The following is a 25,834-nucleotide window of genomic DNA, read 5'->3' on the forward strand; positions in this document are numbered from 1 at the left end:
GGGAGGGGAAGGGAAAAAAAAAAAAGAGAGAGGTTAGAGTGGGAGAGAGCCAAAGCATAAGAGACTCTTAAAAACTGAAAACAAACTGAGGGCTGATGGGGGGTGGGAGAGAGGGGAGGGTGGGTGATGGGTATTGAAGAGGGCATCTTTTGGGATGAGCACTGGGTGTTGTATGGAAACCAAGTTGACAATAAATTTCATATATTTAAAAAAAATGTAGATCTCAGGATTCCACCCTCAGTATTTTGGGACAGGGCCCAGGAATGTGCATTTTTTGGCAAAAAAAAAAAAAATTGCATTTCTAATAGGTTCCAGGTGATGCTACTCCTGCTGCTAGTGGTGGTCCAGGGACCTCATTTTGAGACCCACTGCCCTACATCCTGCCCAGTTCCTGACAGATATAAGACCCACTATTCAATAACATGACATTTCTGCCTGAGGTTTACCACATTGGAGGGAATCAATTAGATGGGTTTCCAGCATGTGAGATGAGGGTATGTTGGATAATCTGCTTCAAAGTCAGGTTTATGGAAACATAAATAGCTTTATTTGGGGAAGATTTCCTTACTTTGAGATAGTCCTCCTCCAGAACAGCTCCAGGTGTCCGATGGAGAGTCTTCTCATAGGGGCAACTGTTCCAGCGTTTATTTTTTAAATTATAATTTGTGATTCTCCACCAAGTGCAAAGTTGGAGAGGTCAGTTATTTCCTGACACTTCTTACCAGGGGGACATACATGGTCCTTCAAACATGGGAACAAAATTCAAAATGAATTTAACAGGGGGCCATAATTCTTAAGAAATAAAATTCACCTTGAACAGCTACAATGTGATATATCTGGAGATTTTAAAAAATACAAATATACATTCTGAAAGGACTGTGAAAGAAAATGCATATTAGAAAAACAAGGAGAACCTAGATGACCAGAATGTTAATATGAGTCAGCCTAATTACAGTGTATGGACAAAAGCCAACAAATATGTCCTGAGATCTGTCACAAAAGGGCTGGGACACAATGCCTCTCAGCCTCTAGCCAGTCTCAAGCATGGTCCCGTTTTCTGTTAGCATACACTAAAAAATGGCATGAAGAAGTTAGAAAAAGCTCACAGAATAGTAACATATATCTCTAGAAAAATATGAACTAGACCTATCCAAAAAGTTTTAAAAGAAATTTGGGTTGTTAAGCCTGGAAAAATGAAGGCAATTCTCTTGTACCTTTACATGAATTAGAGTTTTCTGCCTCTGGTCTTTTGCTGCAGTGATAAATTAAGCAAAATGAAATGGCACTAATTTTTAAAATTTATGTGATTTTAGTTAACATTGAGAAAAAACAGAATGATAAAACATTGGGTGTATGTCATTTTTGGCCTTGGATTTTGCAAGGAGTTAGTAGCAGTTGGGAATTTCATAGAACTCTTCCATGATTCTTGCATAGAGCAAACTTGAAGGAAAGACCTGCCATATCATTGAAAGAGCCCAAATATCCATAAATGGGAAAGTGCATGAATAAACTGTGACATATTCACACAATGGGCTATTACACAGCAGTCAACATGATGAGCTACAGTAACACATATTATAGATGAATCTTATTAACATAATTTTAAATAAGTCTCAGAAGATTACATACAGTATGATGCCCTTTTATAAAGTTTAAAACAACTAAAAAAATTAATGCTTCTTGGGAATACAGGTAAATACAAAATAACCACATGAAAGGAAAGCAAGAAATGATTACAGTGAAAAAGACTGGCAATATCACAGGTGGGTTGGGATTTGGATCAGTGGAAATTCTCATATACTTCTGGGTGGAAAGATAAATTGATTACAACCATTTGAAAAACTTTTTGGTAATTATCTACTAAGCTAAACATACACAAACTGACCCAACAATTCCACTTCAGGCACGTACTCAACATATTTTACCAAAAGACGTGTTCAAGAATGTTCACAGCAGCACTATTTATTAAAACCTCAAACTCTTCATTAACGGGGAAATGGATGGGGGACCTGGGTGACTCAGTCAGTTGGGCATCCGACTTCAGCTTAGGTCATGATCTCAAGGTTCACGAGTTCGAGCCCCGTGTTGGGCTCTGTGCTGACAGCTCAGAGCCTGGAGCCTGCTTCAGATTCTGTGTTTCCCTCTCTGTCTGCCCCTCCCCACTCATATTCTCTCTCTTTCTCTCTCTCAAAAACAAACATTTGGGATGCCTGGGTGGTTCAATCCATGGGGCATCCAACTTCGCCTCAGGTCATGATCTCACGGTTCGCGAGTTCGAGCCCCACATCAGGCTCTGTGCTGACAGCCCGGAGCCTGAAGCCTGCTTCAGATTCTGTGTCTCCCTCTCTCTCTGCTCCTTGCCAGCTCTCTCTCTCTCTCTCTCTCTCTCTCTCTCTCTCTCTCTCTATTTCTCAAAAATAAATAAACATTTAAAAATTTAAAAATAAATAAATAAACATTACCAAAAAATTAACAGGGAAATGGATAAATAACATGTGATATAATCACATATAAACTATACAACAGTGAGAAAAAACAAACAATGTTTACACAAAACAATATAGATGAATCTTGCAAACACAACGTTGGAAAAAAAGAAGCCAGACACAAAGGAGTATATACTACCTAATTCCATATATATAAAGTTCAAAAACATGGAAAATGTGTGATTTGTGATGGTAAAGGCCAGGCTACTGGTTTGTTGAGGATAATAAGTGAGAGGAGATGTGAGTAGGGCCTCTGGGGTTCTGGTTCTATATCTTAATCTACTTTCTTGGATGCTGGTTTCATGGATGTGTTTTCATTCACTTATGATTTGTGTATATGTCTGATGTCTTGTATTACAATTAACAGTTTAAGAGACAGAGAAGAGAAAAGAAGGAGGTAAAAATTTTATTGAAAAAGAATGGAAGATATGAAGAAGTATCCATAAACATATTTTTCAAAATATCTTTTGAAGTATATATAGTATGACTGGGTAGTAAAATCATTTTTGCAGTGTTTTTCCTTCATGTTTAATGTTTATGTCTATAGCCATCCTTTTATTTTTTTATTTGAGAGAGAGAGAGTATGTGTGTGAGTGTGCAAGTGGAGGAGAGGGCCAGAGGAGGGCTAAGAGAGAGAATATCTCAAGCAGCTTCCACACCCAGTGCAGAGCCCAACACGGGGCTCAATCCAACGACCCTGGGATCACGACCCAAGCCAAAATCAAGAGTCAGATGCTCAACCGACTGAGTCACCCAGGCACCTCTATAGCCACCTTTTAAATAACATTTTACAATAACATCTTTTCTGATTTTTAAAAAATTATATATTTTTTGTTAATTTCAAAAACAAAAAGCAAAATAAGGAAGACATACACAATTCCATCATAGATCTAATCACTCAATATTTTGATGTGTATCCTCCCAGTCTTTACCATGATTTTTTAAATTTGGGGGGGGTGCCTGGGTGCTTCAGTCAGGAGAGTGTCCATCTCTCGATTTGGGTTCAGGTCATGATCCCAGGGTTGTGGGATGGAGCCCCATACTGGGCTCCACTCTGAGCACGGAGCCTGCTTGAGATTCTCTCTCCCACTGTACCTTTTCCCTACTCGCACATGCTCTTGCACATGCTCTCTCTCTCTCTCCCTAAATATTTAAAAATAAAATATTTTATTTTATTTTTTATAATATTGAGTTGATGCCTTTTTTAAAGTTTCTTTGTTTTGAGAAAGAGGGAGCACAAGTGGGGGAAAGGCAGAGAAAGAAGGAGATAGAGGATCCCAAGCAGGCTCTACACTGTCAGCACAGAGCCCAATGCAGGGCTCAAACTCACTAACCATGAGATCATGACTTGAGCTAAAATCAAGAACCCGACACCTAACCACCCAGGTGCCCCTAAAAAAAGGTATTTTTAAAGCAGGGGTTGGAGGGGTGGAGAGGAAAGCAAAGAAATGATAAACGTGTGGTTCATGATAATGGTTTCTTTGGTGAGAGAGAAGCAGGAGCATAAGGTGCAAGGGGAACCTTCAGGTAGGGTCCTACTGATGTTCTTTGTTTGGGATGCTTGTTTGTTATTTAAAATAGCTTAGAAATAAAGAAATAAAAGTGGGTGAAGGTGGTCAAAAGGCACAAAGTTCCAGTTATAAAATAAATAAGTCATCAGATGCACAACATGGTGACTATATAGTTATTAATACTGTACTGTATATTTGAAAGTTGCTAAGAGAGTAGATCTTAAAAGTTCTCATCACAAGAAAAAAAAATTGTAACTATGTGTGATGATGGATGTTAACTAGACTTACTGTGGTGATCATTTCACAATACACGCAAATATCAAATCATTATGTTGTGCAGCTGAAATCATATGTTGTTATATGTCAATTCTATCTCAATAAAAAGAAGAAGTAAAAATATCTCCAGACAATACTGGAGAATCAGTGAACAATAGAATTAATTTAAATAATGAAAGAACTCAGAAAAGTATCAGCATATGTAATTAAACATACAAAAATCAATAGAGTTCATAAACACAAATAATAGCCATCCAAGGGACATAATGGTAAAGAAAGCCCCATTTATAATAGTAACAAAGATAATACTTAGGAATAAACTTGACAAAAATGTACAAAACTAATGAGAGGAGATACTCTTAAAAGACACGAAATTAGACTTGAAACAAAAGGACATGCATCCTTGTTCCTGGATAGGACAACTCAACACCATAAAGATGTCAATGTAACACAATCCCAATAAAAATATCTACAAGCTTTTTTATGGAGCTGGACAAGTTGATGCTAAAGTTCAAAAGGAGAAACAAGCATGCAAGAATACCACATTAAGAAATAAAAACTACAAAGGTGGACTAGTCCTACCAGGTATTAAACTATACTACGAGTTCCCATAATTAAAACAAGGTGCAGGGCGCCTGGGTGGCTCAGTCAGTTAAGCGTCCGACTTCGGCTCAGGTCATGATCTCACAGTTCGTGAGTTCGAGCCCCGCGTCAGGCTCTGTGCTGACAGCTTAGAGACTGGAGCCTGCTTCGGATTCTATGCCTTCCTCTCTCTGCTCCTCCCCCACTCATGCTCTGTCTCTCTCTCTCCTTCAAAAACAAATAAAAATATTTTAAAAAATTAAAAAAACAAAACAAAACAAGGTGCTCCTGCCACTGCCATGAGAAGAGCCATACAGATAAGAACAGAATAGATAAAGGTGGCATCTTAAACCAGAGAAGCAATGATGGACTTTTTAATAAATGTTGCTGGCACACTAGGCAGCTACTTGTAAAAGACAACATTAGATCCATACCTCATACCATACATAAAAATAAACTCCACACTGATCAAGAAACTAAACGTAAAGAAAAAAATTAGAAAATAAATGAATTACACTGGAAGAATTATGGTGAATTCCTCTATAAACTCAGCATAAGGAAAATATTTCTAACATTAATTCAAAATCCAGGAGCAATAAAGGAAATAATTCATAATTTTGACTACCTAAAAATGTTTTTGAAGTTGCATGGTAACATAAAGTCAAAGAACTGCCAACTTATATGAAAATATTTGTAACATATATCACAGCTTAAGGGCCAGTATCCATAATGTATAAAGAACTCTTAAAATTTGAGGGGAAAAAAGACCAAAACTGATAGAATAAGGAGAAAGATATATGAACAAAAAATTTAATCAATAAAAATAACTTAATAAAGAAATAAAAATCGGGGCGGCTAGGTGGCTCAGTAGGATAACGTCCAACTTTGGCTCAGGTCATGATCTCACAGTTCATGGTTTCGAGCCCCGTGTCAGGCATTGTGCTGACAGCTCAGAGCCTGGAGCCTGCTTTAGATTCTGTGTCTCCCTCTCTCTCTGCCCCTCCCCTGCTCAGGCTCTATCTCTCTCTCTCTCTCTCTCTCTCTCTCTCTCTCTCTCTCAAAAATAAATAAGCATTAAAAAAATTTTTTTAAAGAAAAAAAGAAATAAAAATGGACCAGGCACAGACCAATGATGAGGATGTGTCACCAACCAAGGCAAATGTGTCCTTGTGACACAGAGTGTATGTACATCAATTCCCAAACTTATTTTACCTGAGGACGCTGTGGTAGCACATCTTGGGACACCAGACTGAAAGATACCACTCTGGCTAATCAGGGCTCCTTACAGTTCTGAAAGGTGATACCAGGACATTATTCCACAGAAATCTTTTTCTCATGTAGGACTTGAAGCTCTGGCATTTTTTCTTTATAAAAACATGACTTGAGTGTCTTTGCTTTTCACCTGAACCATTTCATGGGTGTCCACACATCCATCAGCAGAGCTTACATAAGGCATGAAGAGAATCATTTCAGGACAAGAAATCTCTTACCTCATGGCCTGTGTCCCCAGGAACTCAGTCCTATCATGGAAACCAGGCACTGGCAATGTCAAAGCCCAAAGCCAGCATACATTTCAATTCATAAGATTCTATAGCAGACAATGAGCATTTCTCATCATTTAAAAAAATTTTTTTTCAATGTTTGTTTATTTTTGAGAGAGGAGAGAGACAGAGCATGAGCAAGGGAGGGAGAGCAGAGAGAGACAGGGAGACACAGAATAGCTCCAGGCTCTGCCGCTGTCAGCACAGAGCCTGACGCGGGGCTCGAACTCACAAACCGCGAGATCATGACCCGAGTGAAAGTTGGATACTTAACTGACTGAGCCACCCAGGCGCCCCTCTCATCATTTTTTAACCTTGAATTTTTCACCTTCCCTCAACTCCCATTCTATGTCTTTTTTCTTTTTCTGTCTTTTCCTTTCTTCTTGAGATAGCTTCATAAACTCCTAAGATGGTTTATTGTGTTGTGGGCACTCCACACATATATTTATTCACTTAATCATTTATAGGGCTCCTCTGGGTTCCGGGCCACAAACAGAACAAACCAGGCCATGTTGTCAAGGAGCTTATAGTACAACATTAATGAATGTCCATTTCCTCTCCTACTTATCTCCTTTATTTGCTTTGTCTTGGCTCTTTCTCCCCATTTTGCTCAACACCCCATGCTGCTCCTCCCCACTCTTGTTCATCCTTCTCCTCCCTTCCTTGATAGCTTTTTCCAATGACTAACAGGAACCCAGCTCAGCTGGTTTTTATCACGATCCTGTCCTTGCATTTTTCCAACTCAATTAAGTCATTACCAGGGCTAAATGAGGCATGGACTCTCCAAAAGTCACACCTGTTGTCAGGGAGATGGAAGGTAAGAACCTGTGCAGCTGGCGTGCGGACAGCAAGCAGGGCTGGAGGGAGGCAGCCGAGTGTGACTCTACAGTCTGTGTTCTCCCAGTGCTGAAAGAGGGCCCTCATTTCAAAACAAGACACCCCTTGCTTTAATACAGAAGGAATGAAGTCTGACACAGAACTGAGGATGGTCACATTAATAATGATGGATAAGATGTCCCTAATTCTTTAGCAAATGCACACCAGGTGCATTTAAAAACCCACATTGTGGTTATGTCCTCGGCAAGAGGTAAAGAAAGCTGTAACCAGAGCCGGGTACACGGGTTTTGTGATTATTGGTTGAACTCTCTCAGGTTTTTCCCTGTTCACCCTCATCAAAACATACAAGTTTCACCTTTCTGTAATGGTGGCTTCACACCTTACTGTTAGTATTCTTTATGATCAGCATGACAAAAGAGGACAAAGATTACAGTACAATAAATCACAGAGAAATCAAGGTACTCACCCTATGTAGATAAATGATTTCTATTGGAAATCAATTTTGGTTTCATAACCACCTTTTTTTCTAGGCAACCCAGAATGTTTATTTCTGCAGCCTAGGAATCAAGAAATTGTAGTTTTTGAGCTTGCCATGCCTCTAATTTACTGAGTGTGTTTTATGTTCAGGCGGTCTGTGCTTCGGTTTTCTCTAGTTGAAATGTAGGTAAAATCATTCTTCTGTAGAGTTACATAATTTCCGGAAATGTTAAAGCCAAGGGGCAAGAGCCAAGGTGGTTTTAACTTGATTAAAATTGAAATGTTGCAATGTTGCCTTCTAACCTTGCCCTTCTATCCTCTGTTAATTTGTCCTTGATTCTGGAACTTTTGGAACAAATGCAAGTTCAACAGATATTTTTTGAACATCCTTTCAGTACCAGGTTCCATGTTCAGTGCTGGTAGTGCAACTGTGATCATGACAAAGACCCTGCCCTCAGAAACCTTTGGTCTTGTGGGGTGACCCCTTCTCTGTTCTGTCCTAGAATTGCCCAACCAGCCCCCATTTTTACTGATCATGCCTTCTTTATTCATTCATTCAGCAAATATTTGTGAAGCACATAGTAAGTTCTACATATTGTGCTGAGTGCCAAGGTACAGTGATGAGGAAAAGAGATAGGCCCTACCCTCAAGAAGCTTCCAGTCCCCACTGTGAATTGTTCTCCTGCAAACATCTCCTCCCTCTACACTCCCTCAACACCTAATTCATGCCTCTTCCTAGCATTTGCCTCATGGAACTTGTAATACATATCTTTGTCTCCTTTTAAGCCATAAACACCTTGAAGGCAACAATCTCAACTTTCTCTCCTGGGTACCTTGCACTCCCTAGTGTCTAACACATAGGAGAGCCCAATAAATGTTTTTGAATGAATAAATAATTGCATGAATTTACAAATTAACGAATCTATGGAGCCACAGACCAGTCTGCCCTGACCTGCCATCCCATGTCTCTTGGATGAGGAAGTTAGTGATCCATCATCTGTTAGTACTAAAACACTCCTTATGATTTCAAGGACCTTCTGAACATAAAACCAGCTGGTACATGGGTCATTTCTTCCTCCAAATATATTTTCCATTGAGATAAAGAACAAATACTAGCTTCAGCTTGTGTTTACAATATTTTTTTGCAAGAAGGCAAACACTATTATATGATTTAAATGAAATGAACTTATAGTAAGGAAAGCAAATGAGTTTACTTGTGACTCTTGGATAGATGTTGTTAATATAAGAAGAAATATAATAACAATAGCTTAAACAAGCTAGAAGCTTTTTTTATATGTCACGTAAAAGTCCAGAAACAGTCTGATACAAATGTTCTGCACCATCATTCCCTAAGATATGGCTCATGGTTCAAGATGGGCTCCAGCTGTCACATATACCTCCATGCCTCAGAATGAAGGAAGAGGGTATGAAGAAGGGACAAAGGACAAACACTCTTTCTCAGGCAGTTTCTTGGAGGCTACCACAGAGCATATCAGCTTACATCCCACTGGCCAAAACTTAGTCATATGACAACACATAATTATAAAGGAAGTTGAGGAAAGTGGTTTTTATTTTAGATAACGATTTATCCAGCTAAAAACTATTTTAGTGTGTCATAAAAGGAGTACAGATATGAGGGATACAATTAGACGTCTCTACTGCAGATACTGAAACTGAAGTGTTAGTGATTATTCAAGAACTTTAGTATTCTAATTACTGCAAACTGAAGTCACAATGATGAACTCCAATTGTTAATCCACCATGCTATGATCACACTTGGTACTGGTCTGATTGTCACTATCAATGACAGAAGCAGTGAGATAGAAGGAAAAGAAAGCTTTTGCAAAAAAGAAATGGGGGGCGGTGGCAAGGGGAATCTGGCTAAGGCAGTGACAACAGCAATGGAAAGGGGATGGCAGGGTGGAGAGAGATGGTAGAATCAACAGGACAAAGTGATTGGATATTGGGGAAAAGGGAGAATGAGGATCTAGAATGATTCAGCTTTAAAGTAAATTAGACCCTAGTAATTGGACTAAAAAGGGTGGTTTGGAGACTGCATTAGACTGGTGGAGTTAACAGCTGCAAATTGACCTGAAATCTCCCCTTGATCTATTACTTCTTGCCATGAATTTTCTTTTGAATGGACTAATGAAGTTAATAAACTTCTCCAAGTAGTTAATCTTTCACAGGAAAAGTTTAACAGTTCTTAGTGACCTACCTTAACCAGTCATAATGTTCCCTCTCCTAATTCAGTACACTACTTGCAACTCCTTAAAATTCTGGGTTCTTGAGGCATTCTTAATTCAAGTGCCAGAATTTCTCACTTGAGTAAGCTGAAAGTGGAGTTGGTACTGCCTTCTTTACAGTTGTGAAATTTAAAATACATTAGATGTTTTAAAGGACCTAACATAATGCCTGGTTCAATAAATGCTAGTTTCTGTCTTCTTCCAAAGTGCTTTCTTTTTTATGCATTGACTCAACAGACATTTACTTAGCAGTTACTATTTCAAGACACTGGGCTAAGTGCTGAGGAGCACAGCTGAATTCAGTCATTGAAACCAAAGTTATAATATTCTTTTTCACTTCTGAATGTTGAGGTAAATTCTGATCCTCTACACCAGTGTACTTGCCCCTGTACTGGGGGTTTCTCAGGCTAGGGAACTGCATATGTTTGTTATCTTTGTATTCTCAGATCTTAGCACATGTACTTATGAATGCACGACCAAGAAATGAAGCCCAAAATCTAAATACAGGACCAGAGTCTGAAAACTAGGATAGCTGTGGGTGTCCAGACATTGTTGGAGACAATTCTATGAATGTTGAGTGTCTGCTGGGGTGCTCCTTCCATGTAGCGCCCAGTACCCTCTGCTAGAATAGCTGATAGAGGAGGAGGTAGGGTTCCTAAAGGGCAAGAGATAACATACGACAATGATTAAGGGTTTGGGCTCTAGAGTCAGACATTTATACATGTAATTATAATAAAGTGTGAAAAATCTCCCAAGAGGAGAACTCCAAGATCCAAGATGTAAAAGATTATAACAGATTAGACCTGCCTAGTCTGAGGGTCCAGATAAGACCTCCTTGGAGAGTCCTATAAGTTGCTCACTGTATAGCTGAGGGGTTAGTATGAGTGGAAACCCAGCCTGTGCTCCACTCCCAAGCTGGATGCCTTAGTACAAGGCTGTGTCTACCCCACAGGAGATTTTTTTCTCCATTCACATAAAGACCCCACAGTTTGGCAAGCTATGCCTCATGGTTATAAGCATCGGAAAGCTAAAAGATAAGTAGATGTTTTCCAGGCAAGGTTTAGGCCAGAGGGACCAATGAGGGGGAACAGCATGTGTGAGGTCTGGGGATTTTACGAAGGGTCTGGTGTAATTGAGGAACTGAAAGAATTTTAGTATGGCTGGAGTGTAGAGTTCAAAGAGAAGACCACCAAGAGTGAGGCTGGAAAGGTATTCATTACAGCTAGCATTTTCTGTGAGTTTACTAGTTACACTATGTTAATGGCTCTACATGCATTATTTTAATGAGATCACAGAAAGTGACTTTACCAAAGTCATATGTTAGAAAACAGTGAAACTATGATTCAAAGCCAGTTTTAACTTCAGAGCCTGTGCTCCAAACCATGTGTTCCATGACATCCAAAGATCTGCAAAGGCAGGCTGCAAAGGGATAAAACTGGAGGCAAGAATGCTTATTAGGGAATAGTTGCAGAAATCCCGGTATGAAATGCTGGCAGACTTAAGATGGCCTTGGAAATGGAAGGGAGTAGATGGATTCCAGAGATTTAGGAAGGAGAATCTACAGGACTTGGTGGTTGTTTGAATATGAAAGGCAATGATGAGGAGAGAGGGGTGGAGGCTAGGATGACTCTTCATTTTGTGTCTTTGTGGATGGTACGTCATTTGCTGAGATTAAAAAACAAGCAGCAACAAATCTGGGAGGAAGATGAGTTTAGAGCCTGTCAAGTTGGAAGCACCTGTGGGACATCCAGGTAGAGATGACCAGTTGACAGTTCAGGGCTGGGCCTGAACCTCAGGAGAAGCTGTATAGTTACCCAACATCAACGTATCATTGGTAATTGACTCACAGAGAGGGTGAGATAGAGAGCAAAGAGTTCCTACTAGGATAATCATGCTAAAGTAGAAACTTTTCCTTAAATCTAGTGGCCGAGTCTTATAACATAATCTGAGCTTTGATTTATCTGCATCCTTTTACAAGAACTATTCCTCAAAGGTTTATGGAGTGTCCTATTACAAACTGAAACCAGATATCTGTGATAAAGAGGTACAAAAAAGGGAAGCCACCATAAGAAAGAAAGCATAAAGAATAAATGGCCTTTTCTGACATTTTTGTTTGATTTAAAGCCAGATTTAAACTTGAGTATGACTCATTTTATATTTTCTATAAGAACATAGGTGGTGAATAAAATATTATTTATATTATACTAATGCAAGAAACTGCTTCTACTAGGAAAATTCTATGCATTATTCACGCAGAAAAATGAATGGATTAAAATCCAGCAATAACATCAGTGGGGTCCCTAGCTTATCAATGACCTCTTTAAAATGTGGCCTCACAATTGAACATAGTCCTTCTCCAGTATGGGCAACTGCCGTTTTCTGTATCTTACATGAAGTACTAAAAAAACATAGTCTAAGACTCTTAAGTCATGCTGTCTCCTCCTGCTACCCCTCAACCTCTCTAAATGGAAATTCTAAGCTACCTCAGTTATAGTCATCATAACAAGATGGGATTTAGGCTTAGGTGAATTCATTTTGTCTCTCTTTTCTTTTAGAAAGCATCACAGTCTTCACATGATGTGGCTTCTAAAGACTCAAGGACCACCCACCTTACCAGTCTGCAATGGCAAAGGCAGAAATGGATATTTAAACACCACAGCTTCCATTCTGTTATTAATCACTCTGTAGACATGTGCCACCACTACAGGGAGTGAACTGCACCAAGGGGGAAAGTTCCAGGGGCCCCCGAACCACCAGCACTCTTGTTTCTCCCCCTGGAGAGAAAGCAGAACTATGGCATTTTATAGCTGCTGTTTGATCCTCTTGGCAATTACCTGGTGCACTTCTGCCTATGGGCCTGACCAACGAGCTCAGAAGAAAGGGGACATTATCCTCGGGGGGCTCTTTCCTATTCATTTTGGAGTAGCAGCCAAAGATCAAGATCTAAAGTCAAGGCCAGAGTCTGTGGAATGTATCAGGTAAGGAAAGGAGCCAAGTCAGAGAGTCTCTTCTCTTCTGGTGGTTGCAGAAAAGCTGTATCAAACCCAAAATAATTTTTTTTCAAACTTGGTTTTATTTTTTTCAAAAATGGTGAGTGGTAGTCATGCTGAAATTATTCCATGACCCTCTTTAAAAGAAAGTTTTCAAAAAGTAAAATGTCAAATACACTGAATAGAAAAATCCATGGCCTGTTTGGAGTATGTGCCAGTCACTTGGTAACTGAGTTGTCATTGTTCATATCTGGCGGCAGTGTTGCTTAATGGAAGACTAAGTACCTAGAAGGCAATTTATTATAGGTCTTGCAAACCTGAGTAGGAACATCTCCCATTTACCTTAAGTGCCCCAAAGGTCAATAATACTTGAGTGTTAGCTGCCTTATTCTCATTTTTTTTTAAAAGGATTTTAAAGTTGAAAGAAATGTCAGTGGCTGGCATGACCCAGGCATCTACAAAATGCAGTCTATAGTATTTTGGAAGCCCTTCGTATAGAAGGCTGAAATCCTCTTGTTTAACACAGAATATACCTAACACTGATGGGAGAAACCACAGAACCCATCTAAATCTCTCACTGAACTCTTTCTTCAGCCATGTGAAGACAGCTAACTTATCCCATTGAATCACGTCTTTTCCAGGCCTGAATCTCAGTTTTCTGAACAATTACTTCATGACTTGATTTCCCTCCATTTGAGGCTCCCTAATTTATCATGACTCTGGTAGAATATGGCACCTAGAATTAGGCAGTTCCTTCAAACAAAATCTGACTTCCACAGAGTAGAATGGACTGTATATCACCTCCCTTCACAAGGATATCAGAGACCGTGACTGCACCCCAAGTCTTTACCCAACTTCTAAGAGAAAATAACACTTTCTCTCTAAGACTTGCAATGTTCAGAAGGGATCCAGCACTCTTCCATGGTCTCCCTGATTGCTGGAAAATGAAAATGAAAACTAGAATTGCTCCAACAAAACTGGATTTCTGTTCATGTTCTAATGAGAGCTTTAAAATTAGATAGCATTTTCACATTTTTCTCATAAATACAGAAAAACTAAGTACAGAATTTCAACTATGCTGATCATATTCTTCATATAACCCATTTGGACAAATATCTTCTTTGTTGTACCCTGCTGACCAGAGTTGTGCGTGTGCCATGTATATACCTAAGGTTAAGCAAAAAGCCCTGGAATACTATATTTTTTAAATTATATTAAAGAAAGATAGTAAAATCAGATTAGCAGTATAAATGTTTTATGTAAAGAAAAATTCTATAATCTCTCTTAACTTAAAACTTAACTTTTAACTTAAGGTTTAAAACAAATAACTAAACAACAACAAAAAAGTGATGGAAACATAAAGAAAATGACTAAGAGAAAAGGTCACATTAAAAGTTAGGAAACTGGGTGGAGGGGAACAAATTAGGAATCTTGGGGCACCTGGGTGGGCTCAGTTGGTTAAGTGTCTGACTTCGGCTCAGGTCCTGATCTCACAGTCATGAATTCGAGCCCCACATTGGGCTCTCTGCTGTCAGTGCAGAGCCCACTTCAGATCCTCTGTCTCCCTCTCTCTCTGAGTTTCTCTGCCCCTCTTTGCATGCATTCTCTCTCTCAAAAATAAATAAACATTTTAAAAATAAATACATAAAAATAAAAGTTTGGAACCTAAACAACACAGTGGAGTACAGCAAATATTTCTTACCTCCTGCCATTGAGTTCAAGTAGTATAACCTACCATATAAAGAGAGAACCTGTGGAGTTGTTACATTTCCTCCTTTGGACGTTGATACACTGATTTAGCATACTTAACTAGCCCTCACTCTGAGCTAAATCTTGGGAGAGTGAAAACTATGTAACTGACCCTACTTCTCTTTGTTTAATTTGCTCGATTTTTATTTAAAATAATGTTCTTTGAAAAGCAATGCATGGGGCGCCTGGGTGGCGCAGTCGGTTAAGCGTCCGACTTCAGCCAGGTCACGATCTCACGGTCCGTGAGTTCGAGCCCCGCGTCAGGCTCTGGGCTGATGGCTCAGAGCCTGGAGCCTGTTTCCGATTCTGTGTCTCCCTCTCTCTCTGCCCCTCCCCCGTTCATGCTCTGTCTCTCTCTGTCCCCCCAAAAAATAAATAAACGTTGAAAAAAAAATTAAAAAAAAAAAGAAAAGCAATGCATACTCATTTTTTAAAACAGAATATATAAATAAACCAAAAGCCCACGATTTTAAAAGCCATTGCTCCACCACCCAGAAATAATCACTATTTGTAAACAGCCTTCCTACATGTTTGTTTGTTTGTTTGTTTACAAAGATGAGCTCTATCATCTCCCTTTCCCCTTTGACCTCCAGTAATGTCATAATCTAAATTTGTGACTCTGCAAATCTGAGGTTAGTTTTAGGCTCCTACATATTAAAATCCTAATCTTATTTATATTTTCTGTAGTCCTTTTTTAAAAATATCTGTATTATTTTTAATACTTTAGATCAGCAACTTCAAACTTTTTGCTGGATGAAGCAGATACAAATTATTCATTCTATTACTAATAACAATCTTTGTTACCATTGCTTCCTCTGTGTAAGGCACCAGGCTGAGAATTTTACATAATTATCTCATGTTCACAGCTATCATATGAGGTAGGCATTGTCCCCATTTTACAGAGAGTGCTCTGAGTCTCAAAGAACACATCATGAAAACAAAGAATAACACAGCCATGATTCAAACCCAGCTTTGCCCAGTCCCTACTCTTAAGTGGTTGACCAGAAAGCCTCCCATTTTCTTCCATTTCTTCTTTCTTGCAGGTATAATTTCCGCGGGTTTCGCTGGTTACAAGCAATGATATTTGCCATCGAGGAAATAAACAGCAGCCCAGTCCTTCTTCCCAACATGACACTGGGATACAGGATATTTGACACTTGCAACACTGTTTCTAAAGCCTTGGAGGCCACTCTGAGTTTTGTGGCACAAAATAAAATTGATTCTCTGAACCTCGACGAGTTCTGCAACTGCTCAGAGCATATCCCCTCTACTATAGCTGTGGTGGGAGCAACTGGTTCAGGCATCTCCACAGCGGTGGCAAACCTGCTGGGCCTCTTCTATATTCCCCAGGTACACATAACTTCTTATATGGGGCAATGCGGGCAGGGATCAGGACTTGAGTGACTTCCATGCCCAGTGTCCATACAGCTTGCTATTTTCCTATCTCTGGCTTTACACTGGCACCAAAAAAAAAAACCCCTTCTAATTAGTAGGGGCACTGTATCATGACCATTTGGGATTTCTGAGACCCCAATATCAACCATGTCCACTAAACCTTCACAACTCTTCCAAAATTCTTTTAAACATACCTTGTGTAAAACTTTGCCTTTTTTGCCAGGTATTTATTTTCCATTCCATTCCTTTAGTAAATGACCATTCTTCTGCCTTTACTAAAAGCAATGAGGCCATATGATGTAAACTCACCTTTCAAACTCAAAATCTGTCCCTAATCCTATTCCTTTAAAATTCTGCCTCTCTAACTTCTGGCTTAAAGTTTAGCTCAGGGGGAAGCAGAGTATATTTTCTCACAGAACAAGAACTTAATCATTGTCTTGCACATTCCAGAATGGAAAATATTCTATTTCGTTCAACAATATTTATAGAGCACATATGAACAAATAGTGTCCACCCTGCAGGAACTCACCCTAGATGAGGAGATGTCTGCATTTTCAAATGCTAACAATTCACTGAAACAAGTGCTTTAATAAACATTTGTTCAAAGTTGCATATTTTTCCCCTATGGAGCAAATCTTTTTTCATGTTAATATTTATAGATCTATGACATCATTTTATAATAGTGAAAAGTTGGAAACAACCTAAATGTCCATGGATGAGAGAATCAGCTCAACTGTAATACATCCTTTACATCAATTTTAAAATTATAGATCATGCTTTAAATTTATTTTTTTCAATGTCTAATATTTAAAATTTGTTAAGAGTACCTTTGATAAATTCACATTTATATGTTGGGAGGTCCCCATTTCTTTGGTGATAGACATTATCCTTTTATATTCATGTGGCAACTGAAAAAGACTTGTCATCATTTCCCGAATCCTTACTTCAGGGAATTAAAGGTGTTTCCCATGGGGAAGCCCTGGCTTTATAACTTTTGCACAAAATGATCTAATAATGGTCGGTAAATGTGTTGGGTAAGATGCAAACACGCACCTTATAAATTTTGCATATTGTACAGTATTTTTTTAATTCACAGTGAAAGTAAGTTTTTGTGGCCAAGAGGCACAAGGTATAATTGTGGGTAAGGTAAATAAAGAATATAAATGTAAAGGTTTTAATTCTTTATGGTTTGGATGAAAGACAAGGTTAAGCTAAATTTGAATTATTAAAGTGTCATGAAGACTATAATTCTCAGTCAAAACAGTGTAAGTATATCTACAGTAGTGTTTCTCTTCCATGACTGCGTGTTAGAATCACATGGGGAGCCTTAAAAACCAATACCTGGGTTTCACACCGTAGAGATCCTGGTTTAATTGATATGAGATGCAGCCTGGGCATCAGGAGTTTTGAAAGCTCCCAAGGTGATCCTAATGTGCACCAGAACTGGGAGCCACTGCTCTGCAGGGTAGGGGCAGAGGCCAAGGGTATTTCTTATGCTACTCATGCCACCAAGTGGATGGAACAAGCAGACCAGCTAGAAAAGTTCTGGACAGAAGTTTTCTGACTCATTCATGAAATTCTCCCCTCTCACAATATAAGAAAGTTCTGTGTATTTTTAAGAGTTGTTTTTTTTTTTTTTTCTTTGTGGGGAGAACAGGTAGTGGAGTAGTATTTACCCCCCTCATTCCTACTTTCTTTTTAAAAACTAGACAAATATTATAAATGCATTCTTTAAGAGAAACATATTCATAGTAGATATATTTGTAATTTTAATCCTTTTAAAACCCTTTTCAACCCATTTTTCAAAAAGAAGAAGTAAACATTAATGGATAAATTTACAAAATGCCTGAGTAGGTTTTTCATTTGCAAAAATCTGACAGAAGCCTGTTGTTTGGGTCTGCAAGTAGAGCTCTGTGGAAACAACAACATCTCAATAAATTACTTAATCTAACTACCTACACCTCATGATCTCTCATAATAGAGCAAGAAGGGGCTTGCCGATAAAAGAAAAAACTGTCAATTTTATATTGTAACTTCCAAAATCAAAGCTCTTGTCAGAAAAATCATGCTCTTTAGCAAAGTTGGTCGTGGCCTTTCATACACCAATGTCTTTCATGTTTTTCATGTAGAAACTATTCATTGGTAAGAAGAAATATATTGGAAAATTCATTTTAAAACACTAAACATAGAAAATTAATTGTTTCAATGGGTGAGAAATATTAAAGACATTCCCCCCAATTTTTTAACTTAGTTTCCTTTAAAATCTCTCTAGAAAACTAGAGAAAAGAAATATTAAACACTCCTTCATTAACAAGAGGGAGACTAACTGGAGGCTGGAGGAGAGAACCTAGACAGACTAGGAAAGAGGAACCCCTTGGGGCTCCTCTGAAGAGCCTTAGGTTTATCACCCACAGAGAATTGCATTCCTTCCAGAAGTGAGTCATGGACACAGTGTTCATCATAGTAAAGGGGAAGCTAAATGTTTAGATCAGAACCTGGACATAACAGGAAGAAGATGTGTACATGGATATATGATAACCAATGAGGCATCACAAAGGAAGTTAGGAGCAACTTTGCAACAGCGTGTAAAGACTCTCCTTGAAAGGGTAAGTAGATTCTACTATTATTGGGTTGACTTTATGGCCAGACCCATTTCTGAAAGTGGCATTGTGAAGAATCACCCACTGGGAATTAGAATGCTCCCCCAAAGACTGACTGATGCTTGAGTGCTCACACTGGAGAGGAACATATTCTGGTTGTCTTCATCCTTTCATCCCATCTGCAATGAACAACATGTTTGATAAATTAATGAATGCTCAAAAAGCCAACCCCACAGAGCCTTGAGGTTCATCTGGCACCTCATTCACTCATTCATCCTATGTTCTTTCCAGGTCAGCTATGCCTCCTCCAGCAGACTCCTCAGCAACAAAAATCAGTTCAAGTCCTTTCTCCGTACCATCCCCAATGATGAACACCAGGCCACTGCCATGGCAGACATTATCGAGTATTTCCGCTGGAACTGGGTGGGCACAATTGCTGCTGATGATGACTACGGCCGGCCAGGGATTGAGAAGTTTCGAGAGGAAGCTGAGGAGAGGGACATCTGCATCGACTTCAGTGAACTCATCTCCCAGTATTCTGATGAAGAAGAGATCCAGCAAGTGGTGGAGGTGATCCAGAATTCCACAGCCAAAGTAATTGTTGTTTTCTCTAGTGGCCCAGACCTTGAACCCCTGATCAAGGAGATTGTCCGGCGTAATATCACAGGGAGGATCTGGCTGGCCAGCGAGGCCTGGGCCAGCTCTTCCTTGATTGCCATGCCCGAGTACTTCCATGTGGTTGGAGGCACCATTGGATTCGCTCTGAAGGCTGGACAGATCCCAGGTTTCCGGGAATTCCTGCAGAAAGTCCATCCCAGAAAGTCTGTCCACAATGGTTTTGCCAAGGAGTTTTGGGAAGAAACCTTTAACTGCCACCTCCAAGAAGGTGCTAAAGGACCTTTAGCACTGGACACTTTCCTGAGAGGTCATGAAGAAGGTGGTGGCAGGATAAGCAATAGCTCCACTGCTCTGCGACCTCTCTGTACAGGGGACGAGAACATCAGCAGCGTGGAGACCCCTTACATGGATTATACACATTTACGGATATCCTACAATGTCTACTTAGCGGTCTATTCCATTGCTCATGCCCTGCAAGATATATATACATGCTTACCTGGAAGAGGGCTCTTCACCAATGGTTCCTGCGCAGATATCAAGAAGGTTGAGGCTTGGCAGGTACATACTTCACTTAGATAGCAGTTCACTGTGTAGCAGAATTGGGCTGACCCAGGCAAGACAGATAAAGTGGTCACCTCAAAAAGACAGTATCTAAATGATGTTGCTATACATAGCTTTGGGTTCAAATTGCCTTTTCAAACATTCTAAGTAACTGACTTCTGCAAAATTGATAGTAATTTAATTTGATTATCTGTTTAAAGCCTTGGTTCAACTGTTCTTTAGTCCAGGAGTTCAGAATACCTAAAGTATGGCCTCTAAGAGCTTTAAAAAATTTTTTTAATGTTTATTTATTATTGAGAGACAGAGAGACACAGAGCATGAGCAAGGGTGGGGTAGAGAGAGGGGGAGACACAGAATCTGAAGTAGGCTCCAGGGTCTGAGATGTCAGCACAGATCCCAACGCAGGGCTCAAACCCACAAACTGCGAGATCATGACCTGAGCCAAAGTCGGTTGCCTAACCAACTGAGCCACCCAGGTGCCCCAGCCCCTAAGAGCTTTTAAATATCCTGGAACAGATTTAATACTATGTATTAAGTGGAGTACATGGAGTATTTTTACAATTATGGTAAATTACAGATATTGTCCTCTTATAACAAGTATTAGTTTAGTACCTATTAAATTCCATATGCTAGTGTTATCACATTTAGCCACTACTTTTACCAAAATATTATTCACAATATAATGTGATGGACCACCCAACAGGCCAACTAAGCTTAGGACACAAGCAAATCAAGGGCACAGGAAAAAACAAAACAAAAACAAAAACAAAAACAAAAACAAAAACAAAAACACACAAAAAAACCCACAAAACCTCTCCTTACAAAGATTTGATATTGGATATTTCAAAAATAAACACTGAAGTAGTTATCATAGAAAATAACTGGAACTTAGGTGGAATTCCTACACTCATTTTAGACTTTAGTCTTGTTTTGTATTTTTGAATTGAATTGCACATAGAAGAGACATCATAATTTTTCTCATTTCATAAAATTTCTGAAGATAAAAGTCTGGTCTGACTTAAATCCTACATAGTTGTTCGTGTCTTGTGTAGTTACCTTGATTTTTCAATCCAACCTTGTTTTATACTGCTTTTATTTTTTCCTCAGTTCCAGACTGACCTATCAGAGAGTGCATGATTACAGGGGGAGGGGAGAGGAGACATTCCTGAACATGAGCTGAATGACCCAGTCTCCAGCTTCAGCTCCAGCTCACCCATAAATTAGCTGCATCATCCCTGGCAAGCCACTGTTCTAAGTCAGTCTCTTCATCTGTAAAATGGCCTCAACATCTAGCCCACTTTCTGCCCAAGGTTCTTTTAAAGATGAGATGTGATGACATATGTGAAAGCAATTTATAAACTTTCAAGTTCTAAACAGATGATGATTATTATAGTAGCATTTCAATATGCTTCTAATTAGGCAACCAGGTTAAAAATGTTAACTACAACAGCTGTGTATGTAGAACCCTACCACCACAGACCCTTGGGAAAAGGTATAAAGAAACAAAGAATATACAACCTATGTCAGTCATTTTAGAGACTATCATAGGGTAAGGAGCGGTGTCGAGGCTGGCAGAATGAGCCAGGACCTGCAAGTGCTTCTCAGCCCTTCTCTTGTGGGGAAAACCACACTCAGACATCACTGTTGGCTAAAGTTTCTCATCTCTATGAAGTACTTAAAGTCTCCTTCCTTGCACTGCATCACCTGTTTCCTGCACCCTGGCAAAGAAGCACTCTAATGACAAAGACCAAAAAGACTTCAAGAGCCATTATGATAAAGGGTGGAGTTTTAAGATGGAGGAACAAAGGGACAATCTTTTAGCAAATACTGTTGTCTTTCCTCCCTTCCCTTCCATGTCGCCTGAAAGGAAGACTCCAGCTCTTGAAAAGCCGACAAGACCAGGGTGGGGTTGAAGGGAAAAGAGGCTTCCAGTGGGTAATTTGACATTTCTGTTCTTCAGTGACTCCTTTCCAAACAAGGAAGTAAGATCTAGATTGTCAAGACCAAAGCTTGGGCATATATGAAAAAAGCTGTAAGAATGAGGCTACAGTCAAGAGTGGGACTTTTAGTTCCATACTGTAGAAAACCCAAACCAAACTGGCTTAAACAGAAGAAACTCATATTATTAGTAGCCCATAATACTGAAAATTTCAGAAGTATTCCAGATACAAGTAGATGCTTTCATCTCCATCTCTGTTCCTTATTCCTCAGGGTTAGCAGTTTTCAACCTCTATAATAGCTTCAGGCTCATAAAATCTTTACTACTCGGCTCTTATTTCCCAAGATCTCCTGTATAAGTCCCAGAAAACACACCGATTGACCAGTCCAAGATCACATATCACTGAAGCTAGGAGTGGAGTCCTTTCAAATTACATAGGCTGAGAGTTAGAGGGGGAGTGGACCCCCAAAGGGAAATCAGGGTGTTACCAAAGGAGGAAAAAAGAGAAGCAAAGCAGGCAAAATTTAAAAAAATATCCACCACACAGACACCTCAGTTGACCCAACTTACAAGTTAAGATGTGCCCTCCTGGCTCATACACAGTCTGGCACAATTCATTCAGGAGAGGAGACAGAAAAATAGGGTCACAGCTCTAGGGAGGAATAACATGTGGTCATTGGCCAAAATGTCCTGTGTGCTTTCTGTAAAAGCTTCCTTTAAGCCTCAGGAACCCAGGCAGTTGGGTGGGAATTCTAGAATTTAAGATGTTGGCCATGTCTGTTGTATCAGGAGATAGACCAGCAATTATTCACCCTCATTATTTTTTAAATTTTTTTTAATGTTTATTCATTTTTTGAGAGAGCGAGAGAGAGGGAGGGGCAGAGAGAGACAGAGAGAGAGAGAGAGGGAGACCCAGAATCCGAAGCAGGCTCCAGGCTCCGAGCTGTCAGCATGGAGCCTGACACAGGGCTCAAACCCACAAACCGTGAGATCATGACCTGAGCTGAAGTCAGACACTTAACAGACTGAGCCACCCAGGCACCCCCATTCACTCTCATTATTAAGACCTATATGGAAACGTATCACCCCCTATAATCTATACAATCTAATGTAAGTATCTCAGCCTAGATTTCAACCCCTACCTTCTCTCAATTCTCTCATAAGCCAACCTGACTGGCACCTCCCCATAAAGCACTTATGAATTTTTGGCATAGCATTTTTGTTTAGATTATATCCCACACCTGAAGCACCATCCATTTTTGTCCCATGTAACACTGTCCACCACAAATTTTTAACTCTTTTTCAAAATTCACTTTCTCCTAGAAGTCTTCTCAAGTCATACTCCCACATACACGTTTTACAATCTCTCTTTCTTCCTCATTTTTGCCATTTATATATTCAGCTTAAATTTCTACAACTCTTTAGTTGACTGAAATAGATTCTTACTAATTAAACTTCTGATTAAATTAGGTCAATCACAAGTTCTTTTGTTGATGTTTTTCCCACTAAATTTATCAATTCATATCCTTAAAAGTAACACTAACAGATAATTTATGAGTGCACAGCACACAATTCCCTCCTGACGTCCATGGAGATCCCCAAGTCCTTCTCCACTGCTCCTCACCTCTCTCTTCACACTGACTCCTCCACTGGACTGTTCAGCACTGTGTCCAGAATGCCTGACACCTGAGTATGTGTAGAATAAATGAAAGAAAGAGTAGTGATCTAGTTGATTTGGCCTGACAACACTACCTAGAGCCCTTTGCAGAGAACTGTTCAATCTAACAACCCACCCTTACTTACATCAATCACTCTGGTTTAGGTATTCTTGGTTTTGATTAGATAAGCCTGGACCACATGCCCAACAATCAAATTTGTATGGAAAATCATGTAAGTGTGGAATCACCTTCTTTCTTCTCTCAGGATGATTGTGCACAAGGCATGCTTCCTACTTTCCCTCACCTTACACCAACCACTCACTAGTCAAAAAATAGGTATGCATGGTGACAAAACCATGGTGATAACAGAAGCCAAATCGAATTGATCTTTCCAGAAATTGCTAATACTGTTGGGATTTGGAGAGGGGTGTGAATTGGGATGAAAACCAGAAGAAATGGAGGGGAGATAAGGATCAGTCTGGATTTCCCAACACTCTTAGTGTAGGAAGTGGGCAAGAAACAATAGACTCCTTATCTGTGCAAACCATTCTTCATTCACCTCTGTGTGGACAGGGTACTTTGTATACCCCATCCCATGTTCCCTCTGTGTTAAGTGATGCCATGTGTAAGAGCTAGAAATCCTAGACAACAGTGGGGGGGGGGGGTTTAGTCTCTAGTCTTTGGTTTATTTCAATTAGCCATTAGAGTATGTGCCAAGAGGTAATTCCCATTTATGCTTATAATGAGCAAGTTTGACTTTAAAATCCTTTAGAGGAAATACCCTAAAAGGCCACAAGATGGAAATATTACCACATAAAAGATAATATGTGATCATCTCTGTGTGTGCATGTTGTAAACTATGTGTCTCTCTCTTAATGTGTCTTTCCCAGTGTTTAGTTTTAAGAACCTGTAAGTTTCTCTGTCTGTATGTTATCTTCTATGTGTCAGTCTTTCTTTTAGCTTTTTTCCTTTCTCTTTCCCTTCATTTATTCTTATTTTCCTCATATTTCTCCCCAAATAAAATAACTTAGAAGCATATTATGCTGGATTACAAATCTCAAGGAAATTTTTATATTTTCTTTTTTAATGGAACTATTAGTCCCTCTTTTAAAACTGCAAAAGGAGAGTGTTCTCACTTGGGGAAATATCTAAATTATTTTATAACGTATGTTGATTTTTGTGGGTCAGTAATTATCAATTTAAAGATTCCCTGTCATTGCTTTTAAGGATGAAATGGTTTCCATCACCACCTTCCCTGATATGCAAGGTATTATGTAGAAAATTAAGTGCTCAAATGCAAAACTTGACAGAATGTCAAAAGAAATATTAAAGATATCTAAAGAGATGACTTAGAGATATGCCTTAAAAAACAATTAAGTGATTATTAATGGACAAGGTAAAACTTTGACTGTGAGGATGAAACACTACGTACCTTAAAGGTTAGGATTTGAAGTAAAGAAGAAAACAAAAGATATCATCTGGGATGGGCTTTGAAGGATGGACAGGATTTTTGGAAAGTGTTCCTTGGAGAAAATGTCAAATGCAAAGGTAACATAGGTAAATCCCAAAAACATCATGCTGAGTGAAAAAAATCCAGACTAAAAAAAAAAAAAAAAAAAGAATACATCCTGTAATTACTACATTTATATGATATGATATCCTTTCTCTAATGATAGAAAGAAAAGAGATCCACAGCTCCCTAGGGCTGCAAGTGGGGGTGAAGATTAACTTGGAAGGGACATCTGGGAACTTTTTGGGGTGATAGTAGTGGTGGTTACACAGACATGTACATTTGCCAAAACTCAGTACTTTTAAAATAGACATATTTTATCCTATGTCAATTTTACTGCAATGAAGTTGATTAAAAATATAAAACAATGAAAAGACCCTGGAGTGGGAAAGTACAGGCCATGCATGGAGTTCTGGAGGTCGTTTAGTATGGATCACTTTTCCAGTTAAGGCCGCTTGTGTTGCCACAAGCATTATACATGCCTCCATGATCCCACTTTAAAAATAAGCCCATCTTCTCAACCTATATTTTATATTAGTTAACCTTTGTAACTAGCAATAGACAATGTGATAGACTACCTAATCTGACTCCTACAGCTGAATGGATAATATATAATGTAATGGTTGACAAGTTTGGACTCTAGAGCCAGGCTAACTAGATCTAAATCCCAATTGCTACCTAACAACTGTATGACCATGGGCAGTCACTTAATGTACCTGTGCCTCACTTTCCTCACCTGAAAAATGGAGATGTAGAAGTTCATTATAAGGATGACCTTAGTTAACATGTATAAAGTGCTCAGGATACTGACTATATACAATAAGTGTTCAGCAAACACTAGTCTTGAGTAGTATTCTT

General features: G+C 39.2%; 1 protein-coding gene across 4 annotated transcripts in view; it reads left to right on the forward strand.

Annotated features, from left to right (window-relative positions):
- The window catches only part of CASR (calcium sensing receptor), a 79,203-nt gene that overhangs the window by 37,001 nt on the left and 16,368 nt on the right, over positions 1-25,834 (forward strand). For 3 of the 4 annotated variants that reach the window (XM_045502239.1, XM_045502240.1, XM_045502241.1), the window contains exons 2-4: positions 12,512-12,934; positions 15,739-16,045; positions 18,982-19,866. In XM_045502239.1, coding sequence (XP_045358195.1) covers positions 12,750-12,934; positions 15,739-16,045; positions 18,982-19,866 — 1,377 coding nt within the window. In that variant the 5' untranslated portion in view covers positions 12,512-12,749. Of the gene's footprint in view, positions 1-12,511; positions 12,935-15,738; positions 16,046-18,981; positions 19,867-25,834 lie in introns of those variants that run through there. The other variant, XM_045502242.1, reaches the window with a different exon arrangement.

The sequence above is a fragment of the Leopardus geoffroyi genome, chromosome C2 (assembly GCF_018350155.1).
Source record: "Leopardus geoffroyi isolate Oge1 chromosome C2, O.geoffroyi_Oge1_pat1.0, whole genome shotgun sequence".
In the NCBI taxonomy this organism is placed as follows: Eukaryota; Metazoa; Chordata; class Mammalia; order Carnivora; family Felidae; genus Leopardus; species Leopardus geoffroyi.